The 12,580-nt window shown below is 34.7% G+C and overlaps 1 protein-coding gene and 1 pseudogene across 1 annotated transcript; both read left to right on the top strand.

Annotated features, from left to right (window-relative positions):
- Nucleotides 1-559: 559 nt before the first annotated feature.
- On the top strand, nt 560-4,665 carry LOC111369956 (RNA-binding protein Y14A). The gene is made up of 4 exons (XM_022991689.1): nt 560-937; nt 2,084-2,220; nt 3,149-3,294; nt 4,235-4,665. The coding sequence occupies exons 1-4, from the start codon at nt 661-663 to the stop codon at nt 4,278-4,280; spliced, it is 606 nt and encodes a 201-aa protein (XP_022847457.1). The 5' UTR covers nt 560-660; the 3' UTR covers nt 4,281-4,665.
- A 1,793-nt stretch (nt 4,666-6,458) lies between these two features.
- LOC111369181 lies at nt 6,459-8,189 on the top strand (annotated as a pseudogene).
- The last annotated feature ends 4,391 nt before the right edge of the window (nt 8,190-12,580 follow it).

The following is a 12,580-nucleotide window of genomic DNA, read 5'->3' as shown; positions in this document are numbered from 1 at the left end:
TTCTAGTCCAATCCGTTTAATTAGTTGGAAAGCTGCAATTATTCTTTCAATTGCCTCTCTTCAGTTGTACAAAAAAAATAAAATAATAATTAATAAATACATAAATAAAAAATAAAAAAAAACACGACAAGCAACAATTAGAAGTCGAACGCCAAACACTTTTAAGGCATATTTGGTATGCTCGACTATCCTCACATGCATCTCTTATTTAATTGTTCTAGTCTTTTCTAATTGGTGTGCTCGACCATCCAATTGTTTAACTAGTTAGAAGGTCGAAACCAGCAATTGTTTATATCAATTCTTTCTCTTCAATTTTAAAAAACACGAGAAATGACAATAAAAAGTCGAAAATCGCACAATTTATAACATGTTATTAGCTCAGCTATCAAACGACGGCCCAGTGTGAACGGCTAGTTTTTGCTTTTGGGCTTTATGATATTCCCTAATCATTGGGCCTTGTATCGACTTGCAAGGTCTAGCCCACTCTATAAACAGCCCGGCCCGAGTCCATTTACAAATCGATAGGGCATTAAAATTGTGAAAATGTCACATATTGGCCACCCAACTTTAATTTATTTTCAAATTTATTAAATTAAAACCCTCATCCCCACTCAGAAACCAAATCCACTTTTCTTCTCAAGTACAATTCTGTAAGCAACAATGGCGAACGTGGAGGCGGAGGCAGTGGATTTCGAGCCGGAGGAGGATGATCTCATGGACGAGGACATAGGGGACGGCGGTGCGTCATCCCCCAACCGCGGCGCCAATGTTCCTCGGCTTAAGTCTGCCATCACAGGCGGCTTGTCGGCCTCTGCTCCGAAGAAGACCAAGGGCCGAGGCTTCCGTGGAGAGGCCTCATCTGAGGCCGAACGCAACGCTCGTATGTCTGGGCGCTTTGACTCCCTCGACTCCGACGGTGGGCCCGGCCCCGAGCGATGTTAGCATCTAAAACCTGTATCACTATTCCTTTTATATGCATTTGATTTCTCCACTTATTTAATTTTTTATTGATTGGGACTGTTGTCAGTAGCGAACCTATTTTCAAAGAGTATTATTTGTTCTTTTTTGTTTGATAAAGATCTTTGGTTTAGCTGAAATAGTGCAAATGAGATTATAAAGTTCAAGGAACTGAGGATTATAAACCAGGCTCTGTTTATTCTGCTTCTAGTTTTATGCTTCTCTTGTGCGAGATCCTAATGCTTTCTTTGGATTCTAAAGGAAAAATAGTTGCATGTAAATGAAAGTTCTCTTCAAAAAATTGTTGTTTTACGATAGAGGTTGGATATATTACACTCCTTCATGGCATATCACTATTTAGTTATTCGTGTCTTCTTGAATTTGTTCCAGTTCAGTAGATCTTACTAGTTATTAACAAGGAGTATGAATGTATGTTAGGTAACTAGTAAACATCATGTAATGCATATATACCCAAATGTTGGATAAAGTACATACAAAAACTAAGGACACGTTTGGCATGGCTTTGACAAGTCAAAAGAAGCTTTTGGGCCACTTTGGCCAATTTTATGAAAGTGTTTTTTCTAGCTAGAAGAGATTTTAGAGGAAGTTGGTGCAATGTAGCTTCCTCAAAAAGTACTTCCGGAGTAGGAAGTTCTTTTAAAAATTAATTTCAAACAAAACTTAAGGTAGTTTCCTCCGAAAGCTCTTGTATATGTAACAAATGCAAAAGCAAAAGCAAAAGTCATGTCAAATGGGCCCTAAGAATTCTTATTAAATCATCATACAACATGTCGCTATTTGGGGCACATAATTTTGGTGCTGTCCTAGCCTTGGAGTTATTGAATCCTTCTGGACATCTTACTGGCATTGATGAACATTAACTGTTGAATTAGATTCTTTAACTGATGAAAATGAAGAAACCTGAAATATTGATCTTTTAGGTGTAATAAATTACTGCCACACTGTTAGAGATTTTTGCATTTTATGATTACTGTTAGGTATCAGTCACCTGTTATATACTGCAGGTTGAACTGGCACTTTCAATCAGATGTTATCAGTTTCGTGATATCTAGAGAAGAGTACATGTAGAATGTGATGATTTCTAATTGGTTTCGAATTCGTGCAGCTATTGAAGGATGGATTATTCTGGTTACTGGAGTTCATGAAGAGGCACAAGAGGATGATCTACAAAATGCATTTGGCGAATTTGGGGAGATTAAGAATTTGCATTTAAATCTTGACCGACGTACGGGTTTTGTCAAGGTAAACTAGAACTTTCCTTTGAGATCCCTCTACAAAAGATGATTACCTCTTATGATTGGCCTGAATATATTATCTTCTTGTGATTGGCCTGCCATGAATTGAATAGGATAAATGAAGAATGCACACCTGAGAAATTTGACATTTGGATCATTGAGTGGGTCCTGTACGGACTAGGGAGCTATTCAATTTAAAGAAAGAGATAAAACTTATGTGCCAAAAGAGTCCCCTCAGGGAGCTAGTATAATTGAACCACATACCCACACGTCTTCTTTTTGTTTAAAAAGAACAGTGAACTAAAGAAGCAAAGTGAGAGGAATTTATGGTAGTAATGAAAGTAGACCTATAAAGAATCAAAAGAAAAACTGCAAGTCATAATGTGATTGGACGCAGCCAGCTTTGGTAGAACTGTGCTTATTTGCCAATCTGTGCTTGTTTAACAGGACTGTTGCTTAAAACTTCTGTATCACATGGAATCAATGATCCCCTTTAAGGATAATTTTTTATTTTTATTTATTTATTTATTTATTTTTCAAGTCAAAGCTTGAAATACCTTCCACATAATTATGGCAATGTGTGTGGCACGTTAACCAAGCTTTTTGTTCTTAGGATGAGAGTAAAGATAGTTAATATAATTTTTTTACCATGGGAAGAACATTAGCAAATATATACTTGGTTAAATGAGTACTGTGTATTTCTACACTTCATCATTTGGAATGGAGATGCTGTCACCATGTTAAAAAGCCCTTTTAGGTATTAAGACATTTATTTCTGAAGTCTTGCTGAACAACAGTCTGCATATAAGAAGTTTCCATGTGCTCGTCATTTATTATTTTAGTGAAAGTGACCTGATTTTGTTTATGTACCTTAGTTTGCCGTGGCTTTCTTTTAGGTACTTTTAACAAACTTGGCAAATTGACCTGTTCTGTAGGGTTATGCACTAATTGAATATGAGAATTTTGAGGAAGCTCAGAAAGCTATAAGTGAAATGGATGGGACAGAACTGCTCACCCAGGCCATAACTGTTGCTTGGGCATTCAGCAAAGGTCCATTCAAAAGGAGGAATATGAGGAGGAGGTACTTGTTCATGAAGTCTCATGTGTTTGCCATTATTTAGATCAGTATTGCGTTCTAATAATTGTTCAAACTTGAATTGGATGTGCCTTATTTAACTTTGTGAAGAGATGTCTACTCAACCTTACAGAGACTTGAAATTTACTCTATGATGATTCTATTGATGAACAACCTTGAAACTTAGATTTTCACGTTTGCCCGGACTCATTTATTTGATAAGGATACAATGGATTGTTATGCAGTGAGGAGATATGCTGTCTATCAACTGTTGTTTGATGTGTGTGTACATCTTCCTTTTGAATTTTGAATGACATCACAAGTTATTTGTTTATTGGTCTACTGTCAAAATATCAAAATAATTCTCTAATCGCTTCGAACTTCTGTATTATTTTGAACGAGTAAAAGTAAAAATTATCCAATAAACAAGTAAATAGTTTACCTTTACTTTATATGGAAATAGTCTTATAACAGGGAATAGGGATGAAAATCTTCTATCATTGATGGCCACCCCAACATCAACCCACTGGGTCCCAGAAAAGGGATATATCCATTTTAGCATACTCTAATGACAGACCTGGTTGGTGGCAGTGAAGTTGAAAATAAAGCTCCAAGTATTGGAAATTTTTAATGGAATGGATACCAATGCTGACGTGGCCAAGCTTGATTGGCATGGGTTGGTTTGTTTTTTATTTGTTTGTTTTTTATGTTTTCCCATCTTCCAGTGGTGCCGTGCCAAGTGTTTTCTGTCAAAAATATCTGTACGATAGCATGATTGGTTGAAAAACTTAAATAGAAAGAATAACCACAGATTTGAAAGGGGCGAATGAGAAGCAAATTTTAACTATGAGTTCTTTATTTATTTATTATTATTTTAATGATGAATCTTTGTCCTTCTTCTTCTTATGGTTATATAATCTTGTCCATTTTAAACTTATTTTTGCAGATCACCTCATGGTCATCGTTCTAGAAGTCCTAGGAGGAGATTCTGATGTTGGCGGCTTTTTTAAGGATTTTGTGGCTTTTCATTTAGTGTCAAGAAACCATTCTGATAGTTGTGGACCGATGCTAAAATTAACCATGTGTATGATTGTTGATTTTGATGAGGATTTGTATTTCCTTTCCCCCGTTACATGGATAACTTATCTTCAGTTTATAAGTTACTCTTAATGGATTGTCGAGTCTGCGTTCTTTGCATTGAGCTTTGGGTTCGCTATGGCAACCTGTTGCGTGTGGAGATTCCACGTAAAAGGGACATTCTGATGAATCTGTTTCTTGTCTGGTGTAATGTATGTCGACCGTACTCTGCTTACTTTCTGTGGAAAAGAATTTTGTACTTTCTATTATCTCTGGAAGGTTTAGTATGTATATCTGGAACACCCCTCTTGTCAATCACAGCCATTTTCATCTGCATGTGCCTTATTGTGTTTTTTTTCTACCACGCAGCTCATGGAATTCATTACTTTCGGCCATTTTTTAATTACATATTTCATCAACTTTTACAAAAATTTATTAAAAGTTTGATTTTTATTTACAAGACGGGCTAAAGGCTTGTTTAAGCCACATTAAATTAGAAAAATGCATTTTAGAATAGTGAATTGATAGGGAAATGTGTGGATAAAAAATAAGAAAATTTTTATATTTACGCATAATATTATTTTATTAGAAAATGTGATTGAAAAGAAGAAAGGGGAAAATGTATTTTGAGAAGAATATGAATTAAGGGTGTAAGTTTCTTTTGAGTTGTAGGCTCCATAGTTAGAAGTCCAATCAACCTCAATATTTTAACTGCAATTCAGGGATATTTTAAAGGACTTTGGGACTGTGGATGACTCTAAGCAATGAGGGATAATGGATTAGATTCTCTTATTAAATATTGAGTTTCTTATAGCATATTTGAGAGTGTTTTTGAGAATTGATTTTTTTATCGTTAGGATAAAAGTAGGGTTTATTTGTGAGAGAAGAAATCAAATATGACGATTGGAATAGTAAAATAACAATTAAAAAATCAATTTTTTAGATAAAAAAATCACTCTCAAACAGACTGTTAATGTTGAGGGAAAATTGTAAAACTCGCCCGTCTCAGTAGAACACATTTCAACAGTGAGTTTCTAGTGTCATAAAGGTAAAGAAAAACGTCACAATTGATTGGACAGCAAGGTGGTTGGTTGAATGAACGAGGGTAGGCTAATTTCTCATGTATGGCATACCACCTAATAAATAATTTATAATAGGAATTAATCCTAGTACCCAACTGTTTAAAGATGGTATTGAACATTTAATATTTTGAATTTTAACACGTACTGCGGTAATTTAATGTTCACGATACGACGATGGAACAAGGAATTAATCGCTGTACTCTAGTTTTTATTCTTTGAGAGCATCCCGTATGCGAATGTAGAACAGAGAGATGTTCTCTTAAGTATAAAAAGGATGGCTAAAAAAGTTTACTTTTGTTCAACTAAAAGTCAAGTGGACGGAATTCATCCACCTGTCTTCTAGCTGCACTTGAGATAAAAAGTTTGAGACCCCAACTAGAAAATGAAAGGTTTGGATATATTTGAGATAATTTTGAGTGGGAGTCATTTGATCGTTTTGGAAGATCAAAATCGATTCATGTTCTCTTTCGTGAGTACATCGAATCATATAGTTACTTGTAAAAAATAATGGACCGAATTAACACTTTGGACCTTGAAACTGTGTGCGGGCGCTACTTGCATACATGAATGTCAGACTAAAATTGGACGCTTCGATTGGTTCACGTTTTCCTTTATTTTTTATATATTTTGAAAATAATGTTATTTGTACATAATGATTTATATATAGATGACGTGTCAGAAAGAAAGGGATTTTTTTGGACATTGCTACATGTATATCAAGTTTTACATAATGAGTTACATAATGTTACATGTCACTATTTCATTTGTCGGTTTAAAATATAGTCAATTTTTTTCACACAATTTTTTCCCTCCACATCATTTTATGTAATCCCTTATGTACTATTTCTATGTAAAAGTAGCATAATTCATTTTTTATTTGGTTGAAAAATTATGACCCTATCATATCTCATCACATCATATGTAAGTAAGTTAATGTACATGTAACACTATCGATATTTTATTATTTTCTCCAAATAAAACCTTCCAAATTCTCTAACTCCTGAAGCTCATATGGGTCATGTTTGTGTTAGCGTAGAGATTGATAGATGGGTTAATGGCTATAACACCTGTAACTCATGGCATGTCAATTCTTCATTATAGCCTATTTACGCAGTCTATTTTCCTCCACTCTTAATACAATGCTCAATTTCTACACATTTGTCTATTATATCTTGGGACACAGATGCTTACAAAAACCTCAAACACTTATGGAGAGAGAGCAAATCTGTTTCAAAGACTGTTTTTACATAGGCCCCCATTTAATAGTTTATTCCCTTTATAATTCTAAATAATTTACTGTTCAATCGATAATTTCCTGCTATGTTCTTTTCCATTATATAAATAAAATATATCATTCTACAAATGAATTTTGTAACAATTCTTCCTGAAAGGGGTTCTTATTTTACATTCACACGTTATGTCCTTGTTTTGGAGTGCTTGCTAAAACTATAATTTAAGCAGCAGGCCCCACAGGATGTGTGGAAAAAAGTGGATAATACATTGTGAGTTCGTAAGTGTCGATAAAAAGTGTGTTTGACTTGCTTAAATTACAATTTAAGCTTTACCGAATATGCACTCTTAGGGATACTTTAACAGTTTAAAAATAATGGCCGCCAGTAAATCAAATTTTGGTTCTTCTCTTAGGGACTTACCTTTGACTTAAAATCAGATAGTGAGCATTACCATGAGTATCATAATTCGATCCTTGTGGTCCCATTAGTATCACGTCAAGAAATCAATTGCAGTGCCATATCATTCATGATTAAGCTAAAATTGAATATGAGAGCAAAGAAGTAAGAACCAATGCTCGTCCTGAACAAGTTTACAATTGATCTTGGATTTTCATCGTTCCTCACAAATCTAGAATGCTATTGTGACAATTCTTTCTTCATTTGTGTACAGGAGATGGTTTAATATTATCAACGGCACCTGGGAGCACGACATATTCCCTGGCAGCTGGAGGATCCATGGTTCATCCTCAAGTACATCTTGAACCATTTGTCTTCCCGTCTATTTGTCATTTAACCTTCATAGGGTAAACTAAAAAAGTACTTGTTAGTTTTGAGTAAGTGCATGCTTGGGAGTGCTTATAGGATCCTACAAAATATGTAAATAATTGTTGTGAGTTCTACAAAATGTGTGGATAAAAAGTATGTTTGACAAAATTAAATTATAATTTAAGTTTTGCCAAACACGCACTAACTTTTTTATATCAAAATATGTTGGACAATGTGATTTTTTCTTGAGAGTGCATATAAGATGTGAGTCCTACAAAATGTATGAATAATAAATAATAGCTCTGAGTTCTATGAATTGTGTGGATAAAAAGTATGTTTGAGTAGGCCAAACATGCACTAACTTTTTCTATCAAAGTACGTTGGACAACGTGTTTTTATTTTTCTTGATTAATGCTCAGTTAGACCATCCCATGAATAGCTTCCATTGATTTTTAGGTTCCCGACATCCTACTTACCCCAATTTGTCCACACTTTCTATACTTTTTAGCCTCTGATATTGCCTGAGCATGCGATGGTTCAAGTAGTTATACCCTTCAATAGCAGAACTCATGCTTGGATATCATTTGATGTCAAGGACTGGAAATAGTTGGGATTGGGTGACGCATTCGTGCGCAGCAGAGCATCTTGGCCCATTCCAACAGTGTGCCAAGTTGATTCCACCGGTGACTTTCTATGCAGCATACTCGACGGTCTTCACTCGCGAAATCGGTGGGCTCGAATTTAAATTTCTATAGCACTGTTACGGTAATTCTTTCGGATTGTTTGGAAGGGGAAACTTATATTCTAGGATTAACAATCTTATAACGAATTTTGCTTTTCTGGATCATTCTATTTCTACTCCTTCTTATTGATTATCTTCTTATTGTGTTTCAAAAATGACAACTTCTGGTACTACACTCCCGAATACGACCAGAGAAAAATCAGAGAAATTTAATGGGTTAGATTTTAAGCGTTGGCAACAGAAAATGCTTTTTTTATCTGACAACATTAAGTTTGGCAAAATTTCTCAAAGAAGATGCGCGTCATACACCGAGCAAGAAAGTGGCGTTGAGAAATTGGCTGCGGTTAATGCATGGAAGCATTCTGATTTCTTCTGCAGAAATTATGTACTCAACGAATTGGATAACACATCATATAATGTGTACTGCAATGTGAAGTCCGCAAAAGAACTATGGGAATCTTTGGACACAAAATACAAAATTGAAGATGCCGGCACGAAGAAATTCATTGTCGATCATTTTTTGGATTATAAAATGGTTGACAGCAAGATTGTCATATCCCAAGTTCAAGAACTTCAAATCATACTCAGCGACATCCATGCCGAAGGAATGAAACTAAGTGAATCATTTCAAGTCGCTGCACTGATTGAGAAATTATCGCCTTCTTGAAAGGACTTCAAGAATTATCTAAAGTATAAGTGGAAGGAAATGAAACTTGAAGACATCATTGTTCGATTGAGAATAGAAGAAGACAATCGCAAATCTGAAAAGAGTAGTGGTGCATCTCATTCGATGGAATCAAAAGCCAACATTGTGGAAGGAGGTTTAGAGACTAGCAAAAAGAGAAAGCACAATGGCGAAGGGCAAATTAGTTCTTCAAAACCTGCTAAAAAGTTCAAGGGCAATTGTTACAATTGCGGCAAGGCAGGACACTGATCCAAGGACTATCGAAAGCCAAAAAATGTCAAGGAAAAACCTCACTAGGCAAATGTAACAGAACATGACAACCTTTCTAATAAAGTACAATAAATAAATCTTTCTGTGGTTGTCTCTGAATGCAACTTAGTTGGAAACACTAAGAAATGGTGGGTGGATACTGGAGCTACTCGTCACATATGTTCAAATCGTGGGATGTTCTCTACCTACAAAGCAATGGATCATGATGAACAACTCTACATGGGAAACTCATCATCTTCCAAGGTTGAAGGATATGGAAAGATAGTACTGAAAATGACAAGTGGAAAGGAGCTCACTTTAAATAACGTTCTTCATGTGCCCGATATTCGAAAGAATTTGGTATCGGGTTTCCTTTTAAGCAAGAACGAGTTTAAGCTAATATTCGTTTCAGACAAATTTGTACTTACGAATAATAAAATATTTGTAGGAAAGGGTTACCTGAATGAGGAGCTCTTTAAATTGAATGTAATAAGTGTTGTACATCCGATTATGAATAAAAATAATTGTTCTTCTTACTTGCTTGAGTCGTTTAATATTTGACATGAACAATTAGGACATACAAATTATAATACTTTGTATAGACTAATCAAATTGGATTTATTACCAAAGTGTGATTTAAATCCAAATCACAAATGCGATATATGTGTAGAAGCCAAAATGACACGTTTACCCTTTTGTTTTGTTGAAAGAAGTACCAAACCTCTAGATTTAACTCACACTGACATATGTGATCTAAAGTTTGTTTAAACGAGAGGAGGTAATAAGTACTTTATTACTTTTATCGATGATTGCACTCAATATTGCTATGTGTATTCACTCAAAAGCAAAGATGAAGCAATTGAAGTGTTTAAACATTACAAATTGGAAGTTGAAAATTAACTTAGTAAAAAGATTAAGGTTATAAAAAGTGATAGAGGTGGTGACTATAATTCTCTATTTGAACAATTCTGTTCGGAAAATGGAATAATTCATCAAACTACTACGCTTATTCTCCTCAATCTAATGGTATTTCTGAACGCAAGAACCGAACATTGAAAGAGATGATAAATGCTATGTTGATAAGTTCTGGATTACCGCAGAACTTGTGTGGGGAAGCTTTGCTTTCTGCCAATTATCGTCTTAACAAATTACCACATCTAAAAACGCATAAGATACCTTATAAAATATGAAAATGTCACAAACCTAATTATAAATACTTAAAGATATGGGGATGTTTCGCAAAGGTAATAGTTTCTAAACCTAAAAGGGTTAAGATATGATCTAAAACCATTGATTGTATATTCATTGGTTATGCCTACCAATAGTAATGCATACAGATTTATGGTACACGAGTCTGAAATACCCGATGTGCATATTAATACGATTATTGAATCAAGGGATGCTACATTTTTTGAAAATGTTTTTCCTTATAATATGCAAAGTGAATCAAATTCACAGAAGAGATCTCATGAAAATGAGGAGGCTATAGATCAAGAACCTATAAATGAACAACCTAGACGCAGTAAGAGGGTTATGACGTCAACCTCCTTTAGGCCTGACTTTCTAACATATTTGTTAGAAAATAAACCTCAAAACTTTTAAAAAGAAACTATGTCATCAACTGAAGCTTCATATTGGAAAGAAGCAGTGAAATTGAATCCATACTACAAAATCATACATGGGAATTAGTAGACCTTCCACCCAGTAATAAGCCATTGGGATGTAAATGGATTTTCAAAAGGAAAATAAAAGCAAATGGATCAATTGATAAATATAAGGCTAGACTTGTCGCTAAAGGCTATAAGCAAAAAAAAGGTTTTGATTATTTCGATACCTATTCTTCGGTGACAAGAATCACTTCCATACGTATGCTTATTGCGATAGCAGCATTGAAAGGTTTGGATATACATCAAATGGATGTTAAAACAGCTTTAATGGAGAGTTAGATGAAGAAATTTATATGAAACAACCTGAAGGATTTGTCGTCCCAGAACAAGAAAAGAAAGTGTATCGACTTGTTAAATCACTTAATGGATTAAAGCAAGCTCCTAAAAAATGGCATGAAAAAATTGACACAGCTATGATGTCAAATGGTTTCAAAATTAACGAGTGTGACAAATGTGTTTGTGTCAAGAGCACTCAAAATGAATATGTTATGGTATGTTTATATGTAGAAGACATGTTGATTATGGGTAACCATGATACCATAATTCAAGTTACTAAAAGGATGCTAACAAACAAATTTGAAATGAAAGATTTAGGTATGACAGATGTGATATTAGGAATTAAAATCTCTAGAACATCCAATGATATCATATTGTCTCAATCACACTACATTGAAAAGATTCTTGATAAATTCAAGAAATATGATATTATTCTTATGAAAACACTTATGGATGCAGTATGCATCTTGTTTCCAATACTGGTGACTGTAAGTCTCAATTAGAATACTCTTGAATTATTGGTAGTTTAATGTATATCATGAACTGTACTCGACCTGATATTGCTTATTCAATTAGTAGGCTAAGTTGATATACGAGCAATCCAAGCGCTGATCACTGGAAGACAATTATTAAGGTTTTAGGGTATTTAAAACATACCAAAAACTTTGGATTGAACTATTCGAGATATCCAGCAGTACTTGAAGGATACTATGATGCAAATTGGATATTAGATACTAAAGACTCCAAGTCAACAAGTAGATATGTCTTTATACTTGGAGGTGACAAACATGTATAACTAGATCAACGATGTAATTTGAATTTATCACGTTAGATAAAGCTGGAAAAGAAGCCGAATAGCTACGAAACTTCCTAGAAGATATTCCATGTTAGATACAACCTGTGCCTGCTATATGTATCCATTGCGATATTCAATCAATAATTGGTAGGGCACATAATGCTATGTATAATGGTAAATCTCGACATATACGTCGTAGACACAATACCGTTCGACAATTGCTCTCTACTAACATTATCACTATAGATTATGTGAAATCAAAAGAGAATATTGCGGATCGGCTGACTAAAAATTTTAACAAGAGAGCAAGTTGAAAGTTCATCGAAGGGGATGGATTAAAATCGATAAAATAATCAAAAGTTTCCATGGTGGCAACTCAACCTAGTTGATTGGAGATCCTAAGATCTAGGTTCAATGGAACAACCGAACTGTGAAAAAACTTAGTAAGCACCGGGGAGATTATCACTCCTACCCGTTCCTATGATAAGCAAGTGCTTAACTACCGCGAAATAGGTTAAGTTATGCTTTTAATGGTTTCCATATCTTAATTCGTTCAAGTGGAGTATAGTAGAATACTTTTTATGGAAATCACCTATGTGGGTGAGAAGTGACCACTTCTACGAGAATTAGATGAAGATGAATTCTCTAAAAAACACTCATGAATCAGGAGGTGTCCAAGGCCAAAATGGATACAAACGTGAGAACCAACTGTGTTCGAAGA

The sequence above is a fragment of the Olea europaea genome, chromosome 20, assembly GCF_002742605.1.
Source record: "Olea europaea var. sylvestris chromosome 20, O_europaea_v1, whole genome shotgun sequence".
In the NCBI taxonomy this organism is placed as follows: domain Eukaryota; kingdom Viridiplantae; phylum Streptophyta; class Magnoliopsida; order Lamiales; family Oleaceae; genus Olea; species Olea europaea.
This window is presented reverse-complemented; position numbering and strand designations above follow the sequence as displayed.